The sequence below is a fragment of the Lithobates pipiens genome, unplaced genomic scaffold (assembly GCF_037356315.1).
Source record: "Lithobates pipiens isolate NorthernLeopardFrog02 unplaced genomic scaffold, aLitPip1_a1.2 Scaffold_8, whole genome shotgun sequence".
NCBI lineage: Eukaryota > Metazoa > Chordata > Amphibia > Anura > Ranidae > Lithobates > Lithobates pipiens.
Genome location: NW_027507903.1, coordinates 471,806,362 through 471,833,717, shown reverse-complemented (window position 1 = coordinate 471,833,717; position 27,356 = coordinate 471,806,362). Strand labels below are relative to the sequence as shown.

At 45.1% G+C, this 27,356-nt stretch overlaps 1 protein-coding gene across 5 annotated transcripts in view; it reads right to left on the bottom strand.

The window, feature by feature from the left end:
- AEBP2 (AE binding protein 2) overlaps nt 1-25,949 on the bottom strand; it is a 38,898-nt gene extending 12,949 nt beyond the window's left edge. For 4 of the 5 annotated variants that reach the window (XM_077468658.1, XM_077468659.1, XM_077468660.1 and 1 more), the window contains exons 1-5: nt 25,690-25,949; nt 11,562-11,684; nt 7,118-7,322; nt 5,638-5,745; nt 5,276-5,459 (exon numbers count right to left, since the gene is read on the bottom strand). In XM_077468658.1, coding sequence (XP_077324784.1) covers nt 5,276-5,459; nt 5,638-5,745; nt 7,118-7,322; nt 11,562-11,684; nt 25,690-25,904 — 835 coding nt within the window. In that variant the 5' untranslated portion in view covers nt 25,905-25,949. The remainder of the gene's footprint in view (nt 1-5,275; nt 5,460-5,637; nt 5,746-7,117; nt 7,323-11,561; nt 11,685-25,689) is intronic. The other variant, XM_077468662.1, reaches the window with a different exon arrangement.
- Nucleotides 25,950-27,356: the final 1,407 nt, after the last annotated feature.

The following is a 27,356-nucleotide window of genomic DNA, read 5'->3' as shown; positions in this document are numbered from 1 at the left end:
AGCAGCATGATCAAAAAACACTCACAAAAAAGTGCACTTGGCCTAGTTTCATCATCCAATCAGGACCATCATGAAAAGGTCAGATGACAAAATTCGCCAGAGTGTGGCCAGATGACATAAGCACACTAGGCGGAACTGGAAGTCAGCCATCTTGGTTAGGTATCCGAAGCCAAAGTTCACTCTTAAGGGGGAAACAATTGTTTTAACCACTTCCTGACCGGTGCACGCCGATGTATGTCGGCAGAATGCCATGGACAGGCAAATGGGAATACAGGCTAAATTTCCCACCGGCGGCGCGCACGTGTCGGTCGGAACCTCCGCAAGTCCGATCGCGGGTCCCGCGGACTCGATCGCCGTGGGGATACCCGCGATCATCTCATGGGGAGGAAGAACGGGGGAGATGCTAAGGTAAACAAGCATCTCCCCGTTCTGCCTAGCAAGAGTGTCACTGATCTCTGCTTCCTGCGATTGGAGCAGAGAACAGTGACGTGTAAAATACAGCCACACCCCCCACAGTTAGCAACACACCCCTAGGACACACTTAACCCCTACACTGCCACCTAGTGGTAGTTGTTAACCTCCTCACTGTCAATGTAATTTACACAGGAATCAGTGCATTTGTATAGCACTGATTGCTGTATAAATGACAATGGTCCCAAAAAATGTGTCAAAAACTTCAGATGTGTCCACCATGTCGCAGTCACAAAAAAAAAAAAAAAAAAAAAAAAAAAAACACAAACAAAAATCGCTGATCGCCATCATTACTAGTAAAAAAAAATAATAATTAATAAAAATGCCATAAAACTATCCCCTATTTTGTAAACGCTATAACTTTTGCGCAAGCCAAGCAATCGGTTATTGCGATTTTTTTTTTTACCAAAAATATGTAGAAGAATACATATCGGCCTAAACCGAGTCTGGTCTTTGGCCAGCAAAATGGTCTGGTCTGACAGTGGTTAAAGCAGCAACTGTTACTATGTGCACTAGGCGAAGTGCACTTTTTTTGAGTGTCATTTTTAACCACTTGCTGACCTTGCCCTTTGGCGGTTTTACTGCTACTGGGTGGAAGCTCTGCGCTGGATCACGTATACATACCGTATATACTCGAGTATAGGCCGACCCGAATATAAGCCGAGGCCCCCAATTTACCCCCAAAAAAACTGGCAAACTTATTGACTCGTGTATAAGCCGAGGGTGAGACATGCCTGTCCATCCCTGTGTGTGTGTCCGTCCATCCCTGTGTGTCCGTCCATCCCTGTGTGTCCGTCCATCCCTGTGTGTCCGTCCATCCATCCCTGTGTGTGTGTGTGTCCATCCATCCATCCATCCCTGTGTGTGTGTGTCTCCATCCATCCATCCATCCATCCCTGTGTGTGTGTGTCTCCATCCATCCATCCATCCATCCCTGTGTGTGTGTGTCTCCATCCATCCATCCATCCCTGTGTGTGTGTGTATCCATCCATCCCTGTGTGTGTGTGTGTCTCCATCCATCCATCCATCCGTGTGTGTGTGTCTCCATCCTGTGTGTGTGTGTGTGTGTGTGTGTGTGTGTGTGTGTGTGTGTGTGTGTGTGTGTGTGTCCAGCCTACCTGTGTCCCGAGCCTTTGTCCCGAGCCTCCGTCCCGTGTCGTGCCTTGCCTTCGTCCCGTCTCGTCCCGTCTCGTCCCGTCCCGTCCCGTGCCTTGCCTTGCCTCCGTCCCGTGCCCTCTTCGTCGGCGGCCATTGTAAAATTCAAAAGCCGCGCCTCCTCCTTCGCCTGTGATAGGCGGAACACTGAATTTCCCAGCAGCCTGTGTTCCGCCTATCACGGACGTCGTATCATCCTCGTCCGTAGTACGAGGATGAGACGAAGCCCGTGATAGGCGGAACACAGGCTGCTGGGAAATTCAGTGTTCCGCCTATCACAGGCGAAGGCGGAGCCGGAGGCGCGGCTTTTGAATCATAGAATGGCCGCTGTCTGTCTGCTCGACACGCTGATCGAGCGGGCAGACAGCGATGACTCGAGTATAAGCCGAGGGGGGCACTTTCAGCCTCAAAAAAGAGGCTGAAAATCTCGGCTTATACTCGAGTATATACGGTAAGTGATCCTGCACTCCCTTCTGCAGGAAGCGCACTTCTGCTGTGATTATTCACAGTAGAAGCCGATCTGCGGGTGTCAGGCACTCGATGTCTGGCAGCACCTGCCAATCGTCAGGACAGAGACTCAGAAGAGAGCTCTGTCTTTGTAAACAAGGCAGAGTTTTTTGTGCTAATAGGGGGTAAGGAATGGATTTTGTGTTACTGCAAAGCAGGGACTAAAATCCATCTCTTCCCCTAGTAAAAGTAGCACATAGTACACTAAAACACTGGCTAGGCACACAGTTGACCTTTTGATCGCCCTAGATATTCAACCCCTTCCTAGCCAGTGTCATTAGTGCAGTAACAGTGCATCATTTTAGCACGGATTACTGTATTGGTGTCACTGGTTCCCGCAAAGTGTCAATTCGTGTCCGATGCAATATCATAATCTCGCTGATCGTCGCCATTACTAGTATTAAAAAAAATAAAAAAATCCATAAATATATATCATAATTTGTAGACACTATAACATTTGCGTAAACCAATAAATATATGCTTATTGGGATGCGCGATGTGCCTGAGCACTGCGGCTCCATCCAGGCGCACTCTTCTCATTAGACAGACTGATAGTAGCAGGAGCCATTGGCTCCCACTGCTGTCAATCAAATCCTGTGACACGGGAGCAGGGACGAGTCCCACTGTGTCAATGAACAACAGGAATCGGGAACAAGTCCATATTGGGGGGCCCCCAGGGAAAGCAGCCTTCTGTGGGGGCATCCGATGAAGAGGGGCCTGGGGTGCTGGCAGGGGACCCCAGAAGAGGATCAGTGCTGCTCTGTGCAAAATCATTGCACAGAGCAGGCAAGTATAGACATGTTATTTTTTTTTTTTTTAAAGAAAGTTTTACAAGCCCTTTAATTATAGGCTGTGCAGTTTATTATAGATTTATATAGCGGGATGACAGTATGCCCAAGTTTATATTACCGATATTCATTTAAAAAATATATATATTTTTTGAACAGTTTCATTGAACATTGGAGTAATGTAGAATATATTTTTTCACATGTTTTATACATGTGGCGTTTATATATGAATTTATATATGCCTTATTTGATGCACTTTTAATTTTGGTTGCGGAGAGTTTATTTTCATGTGATTTGGTGTGGAAACACACGACAACAGCTGCTGCAACCATTGTGGAAATTAATAACACAGATATTTTAATATTTAAAAAAAAAAAAAAAAACTTTTTTTTGTGGTAGCGCAGGTGATTGTTTTTTTAGATGTAAAACATTTGACCTTTAACCCCAACACCCAGAAAAGGGTGAAGCTACAGTGTTTTAGAAAAGACATTTGTAGGATTTTTGAGATAGAACTGAGAAACAAATGTTGATTTCTTCAATATGTAGAAATCATCTAAGGGAATAAAATAACATTTTTTTTATATTTACAATTGCATGTCATATAATCATCCCAACGTTATAAAGGAAAAAGAAAGGTTTTTAGCAAAACAGACTATATAACCTTGTGAGTTAAGTTCTTCCCTTGTCATAAAGTAATGATGTACATATCATGAACTCCTGCAATAATTATCCCCAGTACGAGTGGAATAAGCGTGACTGCACTCTGGTATCTTTATATGCAAGGCATGATAATAACAGGACAAACAGAATATATTTCCATTACTTAAAACACTCATTTCTGGGTATCAATGTACCAAAACAGATAAATTACTTCAACTGCTCCCCCCAATACAGAACCTGGACTTTTACACACAGGATCATTAAGGAACAGCGGTGTGTGAAGAGTCACTAAACCCCAAAATATGATATCCAACTTTCCCAAAGCGAATCTCAGTCTAGTATGAGTAGTGCAATAATATTGACCACTTCACATATTATTAACATCACCCTATAACAATTATGAGCTGAACCCCATATACCACATGGTGGTCAGCTTGACACGCAACTACTGTTTCCTTCGCTTATTCAATCCAGCTTTGGAGGGCGAATCTTCTTTGGACTTGTGGCTGGACATTTTCGAAGAGTTCAGAAGGGGATCTGGTTCAGCAATGGGGAAAACAGTGTGACCTACCCTTCATCTGTCCTAAAGCTGCAGAATGAGAGATTCCAGGACTACCCATGACGGACCAGAGAAAATCTGCAGCTGCCAACAGTGGCCACAATACTGCTTCTCATTTGCTCTATAGGGTAGACCTGAAGGACCAGAAAGCATCTGTCGCCAACAGTAGTCACAACACTGCTCCTCCTCTGCTCTAGGCCGAGACCAGAAAAACTTGAGGAGGACCTGTAGCATCTAACAGTGGTCAGGTCACTTCATCTCCACTAGATTATAGTGGAGTCCAAAATGACCAGAGAGGTTCTGTAGTCATTAACCATGGCCACAATACTGCGCCTGCTCTGATTTATAGCGGAGAACAGAATGACCAGAGAGGATCTGTAACCTTTAGCTGTGGTCACAATACTGCTCCTCCTCTGCTCCAAGAGAAAATCTGTAGCCAACAGTGGTCATAATATTGCTGCTCCTTTGTTCTAGAGAGGAGATCAGAAAGACAAGAAATGATCTGTAGCTCAACAGTTCTCCCTCCTCTGCTGTATAGCAAACCAGAGCAATGCTGCTCCCTCTCTGCTCAATAGTGGTGACCAAAAGAGGTTAGAGAGGATCTATAGCCTCCACCAGTGGTTGGGCCACTACACCCTTGTCTGCTCTAAAGTGTAGACCAGAAGGACTATGGAAGATCTGAAGCTTCCATCACTGGCTACAATACTACTTCTCTGCTCTACAGAGGAGACTAGAAGGATCTTGTAACTTAACAGTGGTCAGAATATCTTGCCTCCACTGCTCTATAGCGAAAACCAGGACTAGAGAAGATCTATAGCTTCTAACAACGATCACAATACTGTTCTTCCGCTGCTCTTAAGTGAAGACCACAAGGGCCAGAGGTAGAATATAGCTTCTAACAGTAATCAGGCCACTACACCCTCCTCTGCTCTACAGAGGCGACCAGGAGGACCAGTGAGGTCCTTAAGCCTCCGACACTGGTCATGCTGCTGCACCTACTCTGCTCCCTATAGGAGACCAGAAGGACTAGGGAGGATCTGTAGCCTCCCCCAACAGTGGCCAGGCTACTACACCTCCTCCCTCTACAGCAGACACTGGCTCTATCACCTATGTACAAGCTGCACCATCTACTTACGTAGTGTGCGTTTCCGTCTATTCTTCAGTTTCCTTCGCTTATTCAATCCAGCTTTGGAGGGCGAATCTTCTTTGGACTTGTGGCTGGACATTTTCGAAGAGTTCTGCTGACTGAAGTGAGTGGGCACGTGGCGGGCAAGACCTCCTTGTGAGGCAAAGCTGGCATTACATCCTCCAACAACGCACTGCAAAGACATGTCAAGAAAAACGTCAGACGGATAAACTACCAGCACAATAAAGAAAAGCACTGGTCTCCCCTTTCTACGATTCATAAAAAAAAATTAAAAAAAAGGAAGGAAGGAAGGATAACAGCATTATTTCCCATAATGTTCAGTGCATGAGAAGCCTCCAGCACTATCCTACCTTGAAGGGTTTGTCTCCACTGTGTGTTAACATGTGTCGCTGCAGCCAGCTTTGACTAGTGGAGGGTGTGTTGTACACCTTACACCCCTTCCAAAAGCAGACGAACACCTGCAACACATGCAGAGGAAAGAGATCACAAAACAAAATATTATAAAACAAAATATTATTCAGACAATTCAAAATTAAAGTGTACGTCAAGGCACATTTCATATTTTTTCCCTTTAACGCAACTGAAGAGGAAAAGAAAAATACCTGTTGATCTGCCCAGTAGACTTCTAGAGATCAGTGGACAGATTCACCACTTAGCTGGCGGAGTCTGTCCCATGTGGAAGGGGCCTTATAATGAAGTTAAATGTTATAGAAATGCCATATTGGAGCAAAAGGGCTCATCTAATGCAGGCATGGGAACCTAGTAATTAGGTGTTCAATAGGGGGCCCTTAAAACCTTTGGCAAGGCCCTCATCTATTTTAACTAAAAGACACCTGGACTGTTCTACTGAAGGAAGTCTACAGCTTTGCATTGACCGGCAACAGAAAATGCTCTTTGACCCTTTGATCACTAGTAAAATCTCAGTAGTAAAAGTACAATTATTTGGCAGTAGATGGTAATGTGCTGATAATGGCTGCTGAAAAGCGATTTTGATGCGATTTGATTTTACGTGTTTATGGTGTTTTTTCATAGGTTATGTGAAAAAAATGCATCAAAAACACAACACGTGTTCTTGCTGCATTTTCAACGCATTTCAGTTTGGAGGTGCATTTTTTTTTTTTTTTTTTTTAACGGACCAAATATGCAGCAAGCAGGATCTTTAACATTGCTTCAAAAAAGTGCTGATAATGGCCGACAAATTCATATTTAAATGAATGATACTTAAAAAGTCTAATATAATACATTTATTAAAAAAAAAATAATAATAATATATAATATATATAACATTTTTGAAAAAACTGTCAATTTCGGTTTTGGTCATGTGCATCCTGACTTTTCAGTTTCGGGACAGGAATTCTCATTTCAGAGCACCTCTACTGCTCATAGTATACTAGGGACAGTATCAGCCCCGGGCATGGATGGGGTCTCACAGCTCAGATAACACTGCAGTCAGTTTTACAAATAGGAAGAAATGACAGAACTAAGGAAACAAGGTGAAATACATTAACACTTCATTGAATGTTAGAGTTTTCTTTATGGACCCCTGCCTGTTTTATACAACGTTTTACATGCAGTTAGGGCAGAAAAAGTTCATGTGTTGCTAGATGGTGATTTAAAGCCCAATTTCAACTAGAAACAGTATTTAGTTTTGGATGCAGTGGAGAAGATTAAAATGCAGGCCTCTGAACCCTTCCCCGCACTAATCAAAAACAAAATAAAAAAGGATTTGGCTGAAGTTGTGCTTCAATTCTGCAGCTCTATCAAGTACTAGCATCAGTTGACGGCAAAATACCCCCTATCAATGCTAGATTGATCAATAAAGAAGATTACCCCTCCACGCTGGCCATCAACGTGAATAGAACGGATGTGCTCGGCGAGGTCAGGGCTGGAGGAGAAGCAGGTCTGGCACTGGTCCCAGCAGCAGTTGTAGGAAATGCTTTTGCTTGACGAGGTGGATAATCCTAGACCGTTCATTGATGGGGTGGAGCGTCCACTGGAGATTGTGCTGTCCACATCCATCAGGGTGCTGCTTATACTAGAAATTCAAACACAAGTCCATTACTGCCAGGCCCTTTAAACCTCTGACTACTGAAGCTCATAGACCTATGGTCCTTAAACAACTATGAGTTGAGAAGCACCTAGGTGGCAGCAGCAGGCTCCACACAGTGTGCTATTATAATACCACTAGATGAGATTATAGCCAACACATTATTAGCCAGAAGGGCTTGGAACCCACACATTATTAGCCAGAAGGGCTTAGAACCAAACACATTATTAGCCAGAAGGGCTTAGAACCAAACACATTATTAGCCAGAAGGGCTTAGAACCAAACACATTATTAACCAGAAGGGCTTAGAACCAAACACAATATTAACCAACATAGCTTAGAATCCACACATTTTTTAGCCAACATAGCTTAGAACCAACACAGCCTAGATAGCTTAGAACCTACACATTATAAGCCAGAGGAGCTTAGCACCAACACTTTACTAGCTTGCAACATTTAGAACCAACACATTACTAGCCAGCAGAGTCTAAAATCAACTCATTACTACCAAGAGTAGTTCTATAAAACTAGCCAGAAGAGCTTAGAACCAACAGTACAGTGATCTCATAGCACATCCTTGAATTAACAGCTATTACAAATTGCTTGGCACTAAATGTCTCATGGTTCTCACTAGCAGATGGTAAGCAGTTCCAGGACTCTTATAGAACAGTATTTCAAGCAGTAGTAAACCACTGTTTTATTTTTTAATCCTGCAAGGTAAAGCCCCAATGTGCTAGTATGCATCACCTACTAGCACATTATGTGAAACTTGCCTTAGAACAAAACCCTCCAGTGGTGCACTGTCACCGCTGAAGGTGCTTCCCTCTTCACCCGGTCTTCCTTCCTGGTTTATGAACTCTGGCTGTAGAAGTGGCCGGAGCCCTGATGATGTCACTCCCGCGCCACGGCACAGGACTCTGAAGAAACAGCACATTATGGAGTTCCTTCAGAGTGCATGTGCTGGTGACGCCATCGGTTGCACCAAAAGTAAAGATTTCTTAAATTGCGAATGTTTAGCAGATATTTAGTATACCTATTAGGTAAGTCTAACTATAGGCTTACCAATGGGTAAAAGTCATGCATGGGAGTTTACTCCCTTTAGGAGGCAGCAGGAACGTTGAAAGCTAAAATTGTGCAGTTTTCTATTCCAACTTCCCTCCTAACATACTTATTGCTTGGCTCTCCTGCTGTCCCTCTTATCCCAATGATTCAAGTCAGAACAGATATACAGATAACATCACCATTTTCCAACTTTCTGGGGTTTGAACACTTGAATGAAAAGAATATAAGAAAATATGAAAAAGTGAACGTCTCTTCTAGGCAACCCAATATTTCCCCCCAAAGCTTATAGTCTACCGCATTTCACTGGTGTATTTCCCACACCTTTTATTTAATCTTTTTTAAAGCGGAGGTCCACCCTAAAGTGGACCTTCCGCTCATTGGAATGTACAGTACAGGTATCTGCACCCACTTCCGGGATAGCTCTCTGCGGAAAGTGGCGTAGATCTACGCCCCTTTCCGAAAGTCCCCCGCTGCCTGCTGGGAAACACACAGATCCCAGAGGCAGCGGGTCCATCCTTATTGTGCAGCGAGACTCGCACATGCGCAGTAGGGAACCGGGAAATGAAGCCGAAAGGCTCCACTTCCTGATTCCCATACCCAAGATGGCGGCGGCAGCACCCGAGAGACGATCGAGAGATCGGTTTCGGGTGCCGACATCGCGGGCGCGCTGGGCGGGTAAGTGTCCTTATTTTAAAAGTCAGCAGCTGCTGTATTTGTAGCTGCTGGCTTTAAAAAAAAAAAAAAAAAAAAAAAAAAAACGGCGGAACTCCCGGCGGACTCCCGCTTTAAGCACTGTTCGCACTGCATACACCTGAACAGAAATAAAATAAACATTCCAATTCCCACCCACTACAAATTAAACACTGGTTGACTACCATAATTATGAACAAAGACCTGTCAACCCAACTCTCTAAACACATTCGTCACCGCACACATCTTTGTCCCAAACTTATCTCAGTACTTTACTCGAAGCTGAATGATCTCAAAAACCCTGGAGGTCACGCCTATGTCTGTAAGTGTGAACATGACCATAAAAGTGGTTGTAAAGGCAGAAGGTTTTTACCTTAATGCATTAAGATCAACAATCTTCTGTTTGTAGCAGCCCCCCTAATGTCCACCAGTGCCCCAGCTGTCCGGGACTCTCCCTTCTGGTTGGCTGAAACACAGCAGTGGCGCCATTGGCTCCTGCTGCCGTCAATCACTTAGCCAATGAGAGAGAGGGGACAGGGCTGAACTGCGGCTCCGTGTCTGAATGGACACGGATCTGGAGCTTGGCAGCCCCCATAGCAAGCTGCTTGCTGTGGGGGCACTCAGCAGGAGGACATGGCCAAGAGCTCCAGCGGGACCCGAGAAGAGGATAAGGATCTGGGCTGCTCTGCAAAACCACTTCACAGAGCAGGAGGAGTGCTCCCTCCCCGGGGACATACTTCACACATGGTGGTCACGCTCTATGCTTTCTAGATTTTGGGTGAAGGTCCTAAAATTGTTGCAAACGTTGTTAACCTGCCCCTTTCCCACAGACCTGTGGTGTGTTCTTTTGCATTTGAAACCTCCAGACCTCATAAGATTCCAAATTTAAATTGGCCACATAGGTTCTACTAGGATTGCGAAAGCTTAGAACTTCATTGTCTCATAGACAAATTGTTTATCAATGAAAAGCTCACTAGCATTCTCCTAGATACACAAGAATTTCCAAAAAAAAACTTGGGCTTCGTGGATCAGTGTTAAAGGGGTTATAAACCCTCTTTTTAATAACAAACATGTCATACTTACCTCCACTGTGCAATTAATTTTGCACAGAGTGGCCACGATCCTCGACTTCTGGGGTCCCCCAGCGGTGCTGGTAGCTCCTCCCTGCATCGAGTGTCCATGTTGGAGAAAACTCTCCTAGGGCTGACAACCTTGCGGGCACGCTCCCGTGTCCTGCATCTGTGTACATTCACACAGAATGCAGGACTCAGCCCCATCCACCACATCATTGGATTTGAGAGCATCGCAGCCATTGGCTCCCGCTGCTGTCAATCAACCTATCCAATCAAGAGCCAAGACAACGGGCAGAGAGTGGCTCCACCAAGGGAATGAGCGGGCTTAGGTGAATAAAATGGGGGGGGGGGGCGGCCTAGGAGGTTGGTCAGTGTCAACATTTGTTCACAGTGTGAACATTTGTACAGGTCATACCATGTACCTTCCAAAACTTTAACAAAGACCTATTCAAAAAAGGAAAAAGTGACCTTTATGTTTTTGGCCAAAACGCCAAATCAGAGCTCACCTGGCACATGCAGGATCAGTCACTGTAAATGTGACCCCGCAACATCATCCGCTGTCACATCAGATGCATGCTGTAGGGCCAGTTATGGTATTGGTGGCCAAATTGTACAATTCCAGGTGGTTAAAGGCCCATTCACACTTACTGCATGTCTTAGCGCACATTTTACAATGCATGATCGCAGGGAGGACAATGGTGAGCTGTGGTGTGTACTGACAGTTCATTCAAATCGCATCAACATGCTACACAACACGTGTTCATTCACTCAAAACAGTGCAAAAGTGTGGAATGGCTCTTATACATATTAAACTGCAATTCAAGCGTTTCTTACTTTTTGGTGGATAGAAAGAAGGCAGGCTGTCTGGTGAAATAATGTAACAGGCAGGAAGTGAGGTGAAATCTTAAATTTGGACACATTTTAAGTAAGGCTTTGGTAGGGGCATTTAAAAGATAAGTGCCACTGCGCCCCATTGCGTGCCTTTATCTGGGCCCTGGGGCACTATTCCTCCCACATTAACAGTGGGGCATAAATCCTGCCAGGGACACCAAAAATGTGGCACTATTCCTCCCACCAACACCAATGATGGGGCATAATTACCAACACCAGGACATTTTCTACTCTGAAAAGTCTGAAAGATAGAAAACTGCCCCTTTGTGCAGGTATAACTAATACTAGTTATACCATGGTCCCCTGTTCATAGACATCGGATTGGGAATTTTTATCCATATGTGTCAATGTATATCACCCCCAGCAGCAGCTTGGAGGTCAGCGGTATGACCAATATAGCACACATATGTATAGTATAAAAAGGTACTTACCCACACAACCATTGCTACTTACCAGAGAGCTCTGTAATCATGTTTACCCGCTTTTACCATTCTACCCCGCTTGCGTTTACCTAATCAAGCCATCATCGCCACTGACAATGAACGGCTGACCCAGATTGCGCAGCTTGCTGTTCAGCATGACCCAGGTGCCTCTTCCTCTCTCCTCGGCAGCACATTCCACCACTAAACTGACCCTGCAACATGCAAAGAGAGAAGCTGGTTCCTTCACTCTCCAAGCCACACAACACGCCACATCTGCCATACTGCTGACCGTCTGAATTTTAGGCCTTTATGCAGAATTAGGTCCTTCTAAAAAGGTGATTTTGATCTTTCACAGCCACACCCGATTATGCTTTTAGGATATGGATTTTAAAGTGCTCATCCCCTTTATAACCATGTTCTTCTGGGTATGTTTAATCACCAGTGATTGGTTATTAGGTGTATCCCTATTGTGATCGTTTTTTGGGCCCTCCTCCCCAGTCTGTTAGATATGGTTCTGTATGGCACATTTTATATGGGAGGCTGGTACCTAGAATATGCACAATATAGGTTACCTGGGTATGTCCTCCTAGTTTACAGGTTAGACTTTAATATATTGATTGATGTACTTTATTTGGCCTAAGGGCACAATCTGTTGATATGCAATCTACCCTGTTGCTTTGCCTTATTGCATACTGCCAGGAAGTCTATTACAAATGTTGATCCTTTTCTTTTTATGTACGTTTTATGTATTTTTTGTTTTGAATTATTGTCTCATACAAAATTTGTATAAACTGATTATACAAAAAAAAAAAAAAAAAAAAATATTATATATATTATATATATATATATATATATATATATATATATATATATATATATATATATATATATATATATATATATATATATATATATATATATATATATATATATATATATATATATATATATATATATATATATATGAGAATGGGACTGCTTGTACAGGGATACACAGAAGACCGGCGCCTCCCAATGCAGGCAAACGTGGCCCTCACCCCTCACACGGGAGTACATTATAGCACGTCTGTGTGAATGAAGCCTAATGATTACTGTATCAACTTCAACCACAAGCTGAAAATAGCATTGCACCACGATTCAATATGAAGTAGCACCAAGAATGTCATCATGCAGTTAGTGTGCTGTAACCAGACATAACGTAAGACTCGATGACACAAATCTACAGAATAAGAAGCATGCACGTATCAACATTCCACAAAGTACAAAAGTAATTTACAAACTAAAAACTCCCACATTTAACCACTTCCATACCGGGCCTATTCTGGCACTCCTCTCTTACATGTAAAAATCATTTTTTTTGCTAGAAAATACTCGAAAACTCCCAAACATTATATATGTTCTTTTAGCAGACACTAGAGAATAAAATGTTGGTCGTTGCACGGTATTTGCATAACTTTTTTTGGAATGAATTAAAAAAAAAAAAAAAAAAAAAAAAACAGTAAAGTTAGCTCAATTTTTTTGTATAATATGAAAGATGTTACGCTGAGTAAATAGATACCAAAAATGTCATGCTTTAAAATTGTACACACTCATGGAAAGGCGCCAAACTTCGGTACTTAAAAATCTCCATAGGGCAGCGCTTTTACTTTTTTCCAGGCTACCAGTTTAGAGTTACAGAAGAGGTCTAGGGCTAGCATTATTGCTCATGCTCTAACGCACGCGGTGATACCTCACGTGTGGTTTGACCATTGTTTACATATGTGGCCGGCCTTACACGTGCGTTCGCTTCTGAGCGCGAGCTACCGGGGACAGGGGCATTTTTAATTTCACTTTATTTTTACACTTTAAGTTTACTTTTTTTAATCACTTTTATCCCTATTACAAGGAACATAAACATCCCTTGTAATAGGAATGGTTAATGAAAGGTCCTCTTTATGGAGAGATGCAGGGTCAATAAAACCCCACATCTCTCCTTTAGGCTGGAAAGCACGAGATCGAAAAAAAATTATCCACGACCTCATGCTTACCAGCCGCAATCACGGCTTTGTTCACAACTGCGGCCCAGAGGTGGAGTCATAACATCACGCCGGGCCTCCAACGGTCAGAGACGACCGGAAATCTCTATGGTCGTCATCCGGCTGCAGCCGATTCTTTCTACGGGTCTCCGATGGCACGGAGAGCCCGGTAAAACACCAGATGGTGGTAGGAGGAGAGGGGTGCCACCCCCCCAGCTCCTGTAAGAACGATTAAGCGGCAGAACTGCTGCTATGATCATTCTTATCAAAATAGTCTTCAGCTAGTTTTACATCAAAAGTAGGATAAAGCCACCACCTGTACTTTGAGCGTGTTATGTAATAGAGTCCTGTCTGCGCCATCTTGGAGGAAGTCCAGAACAGTCTAACTAATTTTTTCCCCCAGACTCAAAATATTTCTGTAGCTTTTCATCTATGTCGAGTGACTTTCTTCCTGCTGGCTAAGATGGTATCCACTACCTTGTCTGAAAGATCTTTGCTCTGTAGATTTACCCCCTCAGTAGCCAGGCTGAAAGCTTCAGTATTTTGATGTTCAGGTGCCAGATTAATCCCTGAGTTAGCAACTCTGTCTTGTCCAGTAACAATAAATGTGGCAGACAGCTCATATTCGTTAAATGACTGAATCACGCTCTTGGGGGCCAGTATCAGAATGACCGTGGCCTTTTCCTTTATTTTTTTGTATGATTCTGGTTACGGTATTATAAATCGCTGGAGGGAACTCATAGCAGGAAAAAAATCTATCTTGGGCAAAGGCGTTCACCCCATTCCTTAGGGAAAGGGAAAAGAACATTAGACCTATTTGCGTCAAAACACAAGGTCCCATCAAAGGTTTCCCCCAGGATCGGAGTGATCCAGTTGAAAGTTGACTGGTCCAAGAACCATTCCGCGTGCCTCACCATGTTTCTGCTTAGGTATTCTGCTAGAGTGCTCTCTCTTTCAGGTGTATAGTATCATGTCTGGCAGAGAAAGGAGTTGACATCTGGTTCCCCCTTCCCTGTTTTATATATGCTACAGTTGTAGCATTGTCCTGTATTTGAATGTATTGGTTCTTGATCAGCGCTTGCAATGATTTTAGTGCTAGATGCACAGCTTCCATCTTACTCATGTTCGATGAAGCTAGTGACCAATCCTGACTCCAACTGCCTTGGGCTAAGAACTCTGCCAAGTGTGCTCCCGAGCCTGAGGTGCTGGCATCTGTGGTGATAAGGATTACATTTATGTCCACGGTGGCCTCTGGCTATGGCTATAACTATATATATATATATATATATATATATATATATATATATATATATATATATATATATAATAAATATAAAATATATAATATATATGTGGGTTGAGCCACCACTGCAAAGACGATCTGACCTATTGTGGAACTTTAATCAAGATCTCCATGGTTCGCAGGTTCCTGTCCCAATGTGCCAGGATGAAGTTCTGTAGAGGCCTTGTGTGCAGTTGTGACCACATAATTGCAGGTATAGAGGACGTTATGAGACCCAGTACCTTCATGCCGTTTCTGATGGTGATCAGGTTGGGGTAACATGGATGCTACCTCTTCTGTTAACCTGCTTTGTCTTGTGGGAGAAAAATCTTTGTTTCCTTTGCATCCAGCACATACCCTAGATAGTTTACCCTTTGACTGGGGGGGTTGTTATGATCTTTGCCTGTTTATGATCCAACCTAAAAACTTTATTAGGTAACTGATGCTTGATTGGAGGTTGCCTGACCTGTGCCAGTAGACCTTAGGTAGGATAGAAACCCCTCTGCCTTCATTTTGTCTTTGGGGAGGGTGGTCACCAAAGATCTGTTTGGCTGAGTGCCGGAAAATTGTATAGTAGAACATCGTTCTACAACATGAAGGACAAAACTTATTTGTGGTGATGGCTCGCCATTTTGTTTACGAATGAAGAGAGTCTGCCCCCGCCTGTAAAGTGTCATTGCTTTCTGGAGTTGGCCCCAGGAGGCTTAAGGATAAAGTCTTCTCTATACTTTCTCCCCTGAAAGGGCTAAAGCTTTTGGTTTCATTTTGCCTGTAACCTTTCTTCTGTTGACAAAAGGTTGCCTTGCTTTACTTTTTCTTCGGCTGAGGAAACCCTTTCTTCCTATCGGCTGACCTGTAAGTACCTCTTGCAACAGGACCAAAGAGAAGCTTGTCTGAAGCGGATACCATACAGCTTGTGCTTTGAGAAGACATCCCCTGTCCACTCTTTAAGCCTCAAAGCCCTCCTTTATCAGTGCAGTGGTCTTGACTGCCTCAGCAGAAGCTGCCACCCTTATCAGGGTTGGAATTGTCTTTAGCAATTCTAGGTTTTTCAGCTAGTTTAACCATAGTAGGAATCTTGTGGTGCATGTGGATGCAATCACAGGGTTAAAATGTGATGCCCCTGCTTCCCGTGCCCTCTTTAGCAGGAACTCTAATTTCTTGTCCATAGGGTTTTGTCAGGGTTCCAGAGTACTAAAAAGAGGTCCGACTCGTAAGCTATATTTCAGAGTGATGCATCTACCTAAGGGCATTTAGCACAGGTTTGAGTGTAGTCTTCAAACAGATAACTACATTTTATTGCCATTGGCATAAACAGTTTATTTTCAGGTTCTTCCCATTCCTTTTTGATAAACTTTAAAGTTTGATGGACAGGGAAGGTAATAGATTTCTTGGGCTGCAGCCCTTTGTACATCTTATGTAAAGACAACTCGGGTCTCTTTTTTCCCAGGGTGTCCATAACTGACCTGAGCAGCTCCTCTATTGGAAAGGGGGAGCTCTGAGAATTTTCCTCTTCTCCACCCGAGTCTGAACATAGGGCCACATCAGACTCTGAGGCAGAGGCCTCGGAATCTGTCAGATCTGAAGGGGACTGCCCTGCTGCAGGATGGAATGGATGCCTGGCGGAAGGGTCGGTCCCTGGCGATTCATTGGCAGATCTTGAATCGCTGTGCGTAAAGGGTTAAAGGTGTCCCACATTTCCTTTTAAAAAAATTTTTTGACATGACATCTTTAAAGAAACCTAGCAATTTCTTTGCCACCCATTTACTGATACATTTTTGGCATAAGGGTTTCGTCCAATCTGACGATAATTTGTGACTGCAGGAAACACATGCTTTACTGCTGCTCCTGGCCTTTTGCTGCTTCGGTGGCTTTTGTGCGTGAAATAAGCAACAAAGACTCAGAGTGAGGTGAGAAAGTAGAAAGAAACCACTGATTTACCACTATTATGGGCAGAGGCGCAGAGTGGTTTGGCAAGTACAGAGGTGGCCCACACATACTCCGGCTTACCTTGGAGCTGTCCTGGCTTGCAGGATCTGAAGGGCAGGGTGATGCACCGTCCAACATGATTATCCCAAGAGAACTTCCAGGAATGCTTTAAGGCTCCCCTGTTCTCTGCTCTGGTCCCGCCCCTGCTTGTGAGCCAGAAGTGACGTCATCACCATGTTCTAATGCCCCCCTCAGTGCCTGGGAACCCACCAAAAAGATGGCGCTGTCCAGAAATGCATCACCAGAACCCCCAGCTACCGGGATGCGAGGCGAGCGATGTCCCAGGACTCACCCGCCGTCATCCTGCTGCACCCACAAAGAGGGAGAGAGCAGAGCGGGGCAGGAAGCCAGAAGCCTGCAGGCAACTGCCAGATCCAACTTTGCACCTTGCACTGCAGAGCAGGAGGGGAATACAGGGGGACATCCCGAGATGCATTTTGGCTAGGGGGACAGTTTACCCCTTAGTGGGGGCAAAACCTCAAGATGGAGGAGGCCCTCTGGGTGTCTGGTCCTGGCCGCATGACCCCCTCAAAGGTATTTGTAGATGACTGGACAGGGAGTCCCCTGCAATAAACACGGGGACTAGAGAAAAAAACAAAAACGGATGATCCTGTTGGTTTGGAGGAAACACAAGATCTGATGGCATGACGTTAGGAGGAAACTTTTTATAATGGTTGACATTGTGTTTCCTGTTTGTAGACGGGAGGGGCCCTATCTCTCAAATACTGCCTTGAAAGACGACTTACAAAAGTTGTACATACTTACCTATTTCAGCTCGCTCTGACCCAGTCACATGATCCTGTGTCAGGTAGCAGTGGCTACAGGGGAGAGGTGAGAGCACTCTGACAATGGCTGGAATGCCTGGGAGTGATGTCAACCATAGGCTCCTATGACCCATCCCTGTGGTTGGGGCTCCCTCCTCTCCCCTGTAGCGGACACTGCTTGGCACAGGGGAGGTTACATGACTGGACCAGCCTAAAAATAGGTAAGTATATACATCTTTCTTACACACGTTAGTCACCATAGGTGTTAGCGGGGAGGAGGGAGCATTAAGATTAGTTAGGTTTAGCTTGGAATTCCACTTTAACGCTCATCTAGAATTTCTATTGCTCCCAGCCGTCTATGCCACATGCAGCACCACCTCCCGTGGGTGGATAACACCATTTTATTGACAGAGGCCACTTCACAGAACATTACGGTCATTTATTCTTGCAGGTTTTTCAAAGTGAAGAGAAATGGAGAACTGGAATAGAGGTAAATTATGTCACATTGGAAATATATCCTTTCAATTCCTGTTAAATCATTAAAACAGGAAGTTAAAAGGAAAGCCCCAATAAGTAGTAAAAAAAAATAAAAATAAAAAAGGGAGTGGTTCTAAAGGGTTTGTAAAGGTAAAAATAACATTCACTGTCTCACTTAAGGACCATCCACCAGCAATGTACGGCGGACAGGCAACCTATGCAGGCAAAGTGACATACTGCAAGTCCTGGCCAATGATTCATGACAGGGACCTGCTGATTATTAGTACAGTAACAGTGTATAGTATCACTGTATTCATCACTGGAAATATCAATGACAATGACCCCCACCCCTCCCCCAAGCATCAGTTAGTGTCAGATTGCCCACCGCAGTCCCATTATAAGCCATGAATCACCACCATTAGTAGTATAACTGTAAAAAGAAATCCAATTATATATACACACCATCATTTGTAGACTAACTTTCATGCAAACCAATCAATATACACTTATTTGGATTTTTTATTGGGTATGTTTTATAGCATAAATGAAAAATAAAAAGTTACAATTTTGAGGAAAAACTCCCCCCCCCCCCCCCAAAATTATAAATAAAAAAATGAAAAAGCCCAATGGAGATTGAATACCACCAAAAGAAAGCTCCATCTGTGGGAACAAAAATTATATAAATTTATTTTGGGTACAGAGTTTCATGACCGCGCAATTACCAGTTAAAGTATCGAAGTGCGAAATAGCAAACAAAAAAAAACGGCTAATTTATAAAGGGTGTACAACCTTCTGGAGCTGAGGAAGTTAAATTATTTAGATGTGTCATACGGCATTCTTGAGATTGCTGTATATGACTCACAAGCTGGTAGCCAAGTATTGGATGTCGTCTAGAGTCCCCAACAAGAGACAATGGATTGAACAGGTAAAATATGCTGATTAGAGAAAAATTTACCTACCGCAAAGAAGCCTATCTTCTGTAGTCGGGTGCAGTTCCATCCCTGCTCCCAGATGGGGAAGAGAAGGAAGTGAATTTTTTTTTTTTCTTTAAATAAAGATCACAGTCCATTCAAGTTTGCTGTTCTCTATGGGCTGTCGAATGGAAACGGACTGCCTGTCTTTTCAATCTGATCCGCCAGACGGATGGGGAACAAATCCTCAACCGTTTGTTTTCAGCAGACAAGATCAGATGTTGGCAGGAGTCAGACACATGTCAAACAAAAGAATTCTCAACTTACCAGCCAGTAGTCAAATTGTCCTAACAGTTCATGATAAAAAACGGGGTTTCTGACATGCCCTTCCACATGCTCCTTGCTGCCAAGGCCAGTTACAGGTTGGGGCAGTTGCGGTTCGGTTGTACTGTTGTTGGTTATTTGATGAGAGGGCATACTGGACACAGGGTCTGCCATTGTGTTATGTACTGGGTGTCCAGTGCACCCCTCTGCCTTTAAGAAGTGGGCTCCCTCCAGGCATACCTGCTCTCAATCTAACCATTCACTTATACACTTGCTGCCCACTTTATTAGGTACACCTTGCTAGTAATGGTTGGACTGTTGCTGCAGATTTGTAGGCCGCACATCCATGATGTGAATCTCCCTTTCCACCACATCCCAAAGGTGCTCTATTGGATGAGATCTGGTAACTGTGGAGGCCATTGGAGTACAGTGACCTCATTGTCCTGGTAAGATGATTTTAGCTTTGTGACATGGTGCATTATTCTGCAGGAAATATGGCTACACTGTAGTCCTGAAGGTCAACCGATATGGGTTTTTCTGTGGCCGATATTTAGAAATCAGGATGGCCAATATTTTATTCTTTTTGGCAATGATTGGGCTATTTAAGAAAGGGGCGGGCCACATGTAGCAGCCCGCCCAATTTTGAATGCTCCTCTCTCTCCATACAGTTTCACACACCGCGGTGCTGCTCTGCCAACAGCGTGTGGTGTTCCTCCTCCCTTCTCCACACTCTGCTTGCAGAGGTACGGCCAGTGTTCAATATTGGCCTAATCTGGTTAATAATCGGTCGATTCAGATTTCTCCTAAATGTCCAAATATCAGCTGATTTATATCGGTTGACCTCTAGTCATAAAGAGATGGTCATGGTCGGCAACAATACTCCGGTAGACCGTGGGGTTGAAACGATGCTCAACTGGAACTAAGGGGCCCAAAGTGTGCCAAGAAAATATCCCCCACACCATTACACCACTACCACCGGCCTGAACCATTGATACAAGGCAGGATGGATCCATGATTTCACACTGTTTACACCAAATTCTGACCCGACCATCTGAAATCGACTTATCACACCGGGCAACGCTCTTCCAATTTTCTATTGTCCAATTTTGGTGATCCTGTGCAAACTGTATCCTCAGTTTCCTGTTCTTAGCTGATAGGAGTGGCACTCTGTGTGTTCTCCAGGCATACCTGCCCTCAATCTATCTATTATATGTGCTCCTACTATGGAGGCTCAAAATGTATAGAGTTAGGACTGCAGATAACACTGGGGTGCGTCACGTGGCCTCTGCAGCTTACACATGTATTTGCAAATGTGTGCAAAAACCCCCGATTTTAACGTGAACTATTAGATAGGATAATTTGGTTTGCAGTAGGCTGGTTGGTAAGCTGAGCATTTTTAATTTTAATTTAATTTTTTTACATGCGTTGCCCCTTCCATGTGCTCCTGGCTGTTAAAGTGATTGTAAAGTTTTTTGTTTTGTTTTTTAATAAACAAACGTTATACTTACCTGCTCTGTGCAAGGGTTTTGAAGAGAGCAGCCCAGATGCTCCGCTTTTGGGGTGCCCCTGTGGCGCTCCTGGCTACTCTTCATTGGGGACCCCATGGAGAGCCACTTCCCATGGGGGCACCTGTGACGGCGTGCTCATGAGTCCTGCTGCTGTGTCCATTGACACAGACAGCAGGACCCAGCCCTGTCCCCGCGTCACTGGATTTGATGGACAGCAGTGGGAGCCATCTATCCAATGAGGACAGGGACAGCAGCTGTAGTCGCTGCACTTGTACACATTGCTGGAACGATTGGGTTCAGCTAAGAAAAAGGGCTCTGAGGGCAGCAGCTGCACAGGTGGTTTTTCACAAAACGCATTAAAGATGAAAAACCTGGTGACTTTACAACCCCTTTAAAGTGTAACTAAACCCAGTAATATGATAATAGTTCATTTGGGGGCCGCACCGCGCCCCTTCAGCTTATAAATCATCTTTCTAAATATTGCCACTATATACTTTTGGCTGACCTATATACCAGGGGCATGTGATGAACTGCAGGGTCTGCCCGAGTGCTGAGTGTTCAGGGAGGATATTTCCACTACATCCTGTGTCCTCATGCTGTTCTGGGAGGCGGATCATCCATCAATCAAAATGTGACATCCCACCCATTGTGTTCTTTTTTAGTTACTAGGCATGGAGGAGGGAGGGACAGGGCTGTCATTTAGAATCTTTATAAACGCCCAAATGTGTGACGTCATACTATGTGACCAAAAAAGCTCAGCTCAAACAAGGAAATGTTCTTTCCAGCAATAGAGACCAAACTGAGCATGTGCAGCAGTACTACCCTCGCTGTGTCCTATCTGGCCAAGTGACCCTGCAGGAGGGGGAGGATCTGTCCTTACAGGATCAAAGAGCTTTTTTACACAATAGAGAGGATTAAACCCTCAAGTTCCACAGTGAGTATAACAAGCATGCTATTCTGCATATACAGACAGGATTTTACTGTTATGGGTTTAGTAACACTTAAGGGCCAGTTATAGGTTGGGGCAGTTGCCGTTAGTGAACAGACACCATTCACATCCACCGCTCCATAGAGAAGGGAAAGGAGGATTTCACCCATGGCTCGATCAGCCCACCAACCCCGCCTAACCTTACCCCATCTAGGTTACGTGCATCGCTTCCTTCTCGTCGTCTTCACCTTGCGTCTCCTCTTCCTTGACAGCCAATACGATCGCTTCTCAGGACCTGCTTCCTGATTGGCTGGTGGTGAATCAGGAACACAATAGCAAATATTAATTTGCTATTGTCACAACTGGGTGGGCTGGTGGCACAGTGCTCTGCGTCCTGAGCCCACCCTTTCTTGAAGCCAATTAGAGCCTCAGACTCTTATTACATGCTTCAAAAAAAAATATGAAAAAAACAACCCCTGTTGGAATCCATGCAACTGGTGCCCTGCATGTAGATCAGGGGAGGGCCACTTCTGGTTCCTACCTTTCCACTCTATATAAGGGGGAGGTTGGGATTTCTCTAAGGTGTGGGGAGAAGTTTCACAAAAGGTTCATATGTATAGAAGGGGAGGATGATTCGTCTATATATTGGGAGGGGGGCTCTATTAGAAGGGGAGAAGATTTTGTCTCTCTATTAGAAGAGGAGAGGAGGGGAGGGGGGAAGATTTTGTCTCTCTATTAGAAGAGGAGGGGAGGGGGGAAGATTTTGTCTCTCTATTAGAAGAGGAGAGGAGGGGAGGGGGGACGATTTTGTCTCTCCATTAGAAGAGAGGAGGATTTTTCCTCTCTATTAGAAGGGGAGAGGAGGGGGAGGATTTGTTCTCTATTAGAAGGGGAGAGGAGGGGGAGGATTTGTTCTCTCTATTAGAAGGGGAGAGGAGGGGGGGGATTTGTTCTCTCTATTAGAAGGGGAGAGGAGGGGGAGGATTTGTTCTCTCTATTAGAAGGGGAGAGGCGGGGGGCGATTTTTCCTCTCTATAAGAAGGGGAGAGGAGGGGGGAGGATTTTTCTTTCTATTAGAAGGGGAGAGGAGGGGGGAGGATTTTTCTCTCTATTAGAAGGGGAGAGGAGGGGGGGAGGATTTTTCTCTCTATTAGAAGGGGAGAGGATTTTTCTCTCTATTAGAAGGGGAGAGGATTTTTCTCTCTATTAGAAGGGGAGAGGAGAGGGGAGGATTTTTCTCTCTATTAGAAGGGGAGAGGAGGGGGGAGGATTTGTTCTCTCTATTAGAAGGGGAGAGGGGGGGCGATTTTTCCTCTCTATTAGAAGGGGAGAGGAGGGGGGAGGATTTTTCTCTCTATTAGAAGGGGAGAGGAGGGGGGAGGATTTTTCTCTCTATTAGAAGGGGAGAGGAGGGGGGAGGATTTTTCTCTCTATTAGAAGGGGAGAGGAGGGGGGAGGATTTTTCTCTCTATTAGAAGGGGAGAGGAGGGGGGAGGATTTTTCTCTCTATTAGAAGGGGAGAGGAGGGGGGAGGATTTTTCTCTCTATTAGAAGGGGAGAGGAGGGGGGAGGATTTTTCTCTCTATTAGAAGGGGAGAGGAGGGGGGAGGATTTTTCTCTCTATTAGAAGGGGAGAGGAGGGGGGAGGATTTTTCTCTCTATTAGAAGGGGAGAGGAGGGGGGAGGATTTTTCTCTCTATTAGAAGGGGAGAGGAGGGGGGGAGGATTTTTCTCTCTATTAGAAGGGGAGAGGAGGGGGGAGGATTTTTCTCTCTATTAGAAGGGGAGAGGAGGGGAGGATTTTTCTCTATTAGGAGGGGAGAGGAGGGGGGGGGGGGATTTGTCCCTCTCTATTAGAAGGGGTGAGGATTTTTCTCTCTCTATTAAAAGGGGAGAGGAGGGGGGGATTTGTCCCTCTCTATTAGAAGGGGAGAGGAGGGGGGGGATTTGTACCTCTCTATTAGAACTGGAGAGGAGGGGGGAGGATTTTTCCCTCTATTAGAAGGGGAGAGGAGGGGGGAGGATTTTTCCCTCTATTAGAAGGGGAGAGGTGGGGGGAGGATTTTTCCCTCTCTATTAGAAGGGGAGAGGAGGAGGATTTTTCCCTCTCTATTAGAAGGGGAGAGAAAAGGGGGGGATGTTTCCCTCTCTATTAGAAGGGGAGAGGAAGGGGGGATGTTTCCCTCTCTATTAGAAGGGGAGAGGAAGGGGGGGGGATTTTTCCCTCTCTATTAGAAGGGGAGAGGAGGGGGGGATTTCCCCTATTAGAAAGGGAGAGGAGGGGGGGTTTCCCTCTCTATTAGAAGGGGAGAGGAGGGGGGGATTTTTCCCCTATTAGAAGGGGAGAGGAGGGGGGAAGATTTCCCTCTCTATTAGAAGGGGAGAGGAAGGGGGGTTTCCCTCTCTATTAGAAGGGGAGAGGAGGGGGGAGGATTTTCCCTCTCTATTAGAAGGGGAGAGAGAGGGGGGAAGGATTTTTGCTCTCTATTAGAAGGGGGGGGGGGGTATTTTTCTCTCTCTATTAGAAGGGGAGAGGAGGGGGAGGGGAGGATTTTTCTCTCTCTATTAGAAGGGGAGAGGCGAGGAGGATTTTCTCTATATTAGAAGGAGAGAGGGGATGATTTTTCTCCCTATTAGAAGGGGAGGGGAGGAGAGGATTTTTCCTCTCTATTAGAAGGGGAGGGGAGGATTTTTCTCTATATTAGAAGGAGAGAGGAGAATTTTTTCTCTATATTAGGAGAGAGGAGGGTTTTTCTCTATTGGAAAGGCAGAGGAGAGGAGGATTTTTCTCTCTCTATTAGAAGGGGAGAGGCGGGGAGGGGAGGATTTTTCTCTCTATTAGAAGGAGAGGGGAGGATTTTTCTCTATTGGAAAGGCAGAGGAGAAGAGGATTTTTCTCTATATTATAGGGGGGGGGGGGAGAGGAGGATTTTTCTCTATATTAGAGGGGAGGAGAGGAGGATTTTTCTCTATATTAGAGGGGAGGAGGATTTATCTCTATATTAGAGGGGGGAGAGGAGAGGAGGATTTTTCTCTATATTAGAGGGGGGAGAGGAGAGGAGGATTTTTCTCTATATTAGAGGGGGGAGAGGAGAGGAGAGGAGGATTTTTCTCTATATTAGAGGGGGGAGAGGAGAGGAGGATTTTTCTCTATATTAGAGGGGGGGAGAGGAGGATTTTTCTCTATATTAGAGGGAAGGAGAGGAGAATTTTTCTCTATATTAGAGGGGGGGGGAGGAGAGGAGAATTTTTCTCTATATTAGAGGGGGGAGAGGAGGATTTTTCTCTATATTAGAGGGGGGAGAGGAGAGGAGGATTTTTCTCTATATTAGAGGGGGGAGGAGGAGTTTTCTCTTTATTAGAGGGGGGAGGAGGAGTTTTCTCTTTATTAGAGGGGGGAGGAGGAGTTTTCTCTTTATTAGAGGGGGGAGGAGAGGAGAGGAAGATTTTTCTCTATATTAGAAGGGGGGGAGAGGAGGCTTTTTCTCTATATTAGAGGGGGGAGAGGAGGATTTTTCTCTATATTAGAGGGGGGGGAGGAGGAGAGGAGGATTTTTCTCTATATTAGAGGGGGGGAGAGGAGGCTTTTTCTCTATATTAGAGGGGAGAGGGGAGGATTTTTCCTCTCTATATTAGAGAGGAAAAATCCTCCCCCCTTCTAATAGAGAGGAAAAATCCTCCCCCCTTCTATTAGAAGGGGGGATGATTTTTTCCTCTCTATTAGAAGGGGGGAGGAGAGGAGACTTTTTCTCTGTATTAGAAAGGGGGAGAGAAGGCTTTTTCTCTGTATTAGAAAGGGAGAGAGAGGAGGCTTTTTCTCTGTATTAGAAAGGGAGAGAGGAGGCTTTTTCTCTGTATTAGAGGAGGATTTTTCTGAGGAGGGGGAGGGGTCTCTCTGTATTAGACCCCATCTGCCCCTCGCTGCATTGGAAGGGGCGGAGTCACCCTCTATTCGCTTCCTTCTGCCCCCTTTCTGGTGGGGATGGGGTGTGGGGGGGGTCTCTCTGTAATAACCCCACCTGTCCTCGGAGTCCATGCGGCTGAGGGGTTCGGCCTCCTCCCCTCCGGTGGTTCCGTTATGTGAGGAGGCCCCTGTGGTCGGGGCGCTGCTGATCGTGCTTTCCCCGCTTCTCCCCGGGCTACTGGACCTCTCGGAACTGCCATCATCTCCGTCCTCCTCATAGGGGATGACGGGGCTCTCACAGCACAGGGTGTCTGGACCGTCCACCGCCATCACTGCACCAAAACGAACTGACGTCACCAGGAGGCGGCGACTGCGTGCGGGGAGGAGACACGGACCACCGTCACAGAGCGACTGCGTACGGGGGGAGGGGCGAGAGACCTGTAGTGCCATCGCTGAGGGGCGGGAACAGCGTCCATAAAAGGAGTGGGCGGAGACAAAGGGGCGTTTAGATCAAACACCGCCCGCCCGACCCCGCCTCTTCTCTGATATCACACAGTAGAGTGACGTTTGGCTCCTCCCCCTGCTGTGCTGATAAAATCTCTTTTTCATCCGGCTTCTACTTGGAGGCTTCCATCCGAATCTGCACTATAGGGAACATAGAATACGCCATAGGGAAGGCGGAGGTTTTAGTGTTATTTGCTATTTTAAATTCGACTGCCCCGGTGTTGCCATGGTAACAGGTGACCAATATGGAAGCCCCTGGAAAGAAGGAGGGGCTTAGAGTGATTACTCCTCCCTGGAAGCTCTAAACGCCGCATAATGTCTGCTGAACACAGAACACGTCATCTAGTACTGGTTCATTTTATTGTGGATGCAATCACAGAATCCACCTTTACTGGAACGTTCAGTTCCAGACCACAAATAGCACTGTAGCACTTCTTAAATTAGAGGTCATCACTCTGATAGGCGACATCATTCATCCCACTTCCTCTGAGCCCAGGTCATCCAAGACCAACCCGCCCCGCTTGCAAACTAGGCAGCCGCCTAGGGCACCCAGCCTTTGGTGTTCCTATTCTCTTCTCTCTGCAGCAAGCAACAAAGTCTCAAGCAGCCGCCACTCCTTTCGCACACAATGTCAGAGGCACAGTGGCAGAGGAGGACTGTGTCTGTGTCCTGACTCCTGAATGAATGGAAGCAAGCAAACATTCATTGATGGGGCTGGTGAGGCTGCATTTTATGGGCACTTCATTAAAAAGGTGGGGTATACATGGACAGGGCAAAGGGGTGGATCCAAGGGGGGGGGTGGCAAAATGAGGTTTCGCCTAGGGCAGTGATGGCGAGCCTTGGCACCCCAGTTGTTTTGGAACTACATTTCCCATGATGCTCATGCACTCTGCAGTGTAGCTGAACATCATGGGAAATGTAGTTCCAAAACATCTGGGGTGCCAAGGTTTGCCATCACTGCCCTAGGGTGTCCAAAATCCCTGCCCGCTTGCCCCAGGTATAGCATTGTTGCACATATTTGTATACAAAAATACAAGGAAGATAAGGAAGAAATATTTTACCAATATCGTCTAGTTAACAAAGTGGTTTCCATATCAATAGACAGTAGTGACCAAAAATTAATTGAACAAGAATGAAAAATGCTGGGGTCAGAATGATAGTTTCTATTTCTCCACATTAAATTTGCAACAGTGAGGAGATCAAAATTGTGTGTGATTGATGACCAAACCCTAAAAAGATTCAAATTATTTCCCATTTTCATACACAGGAAAGTGTCAG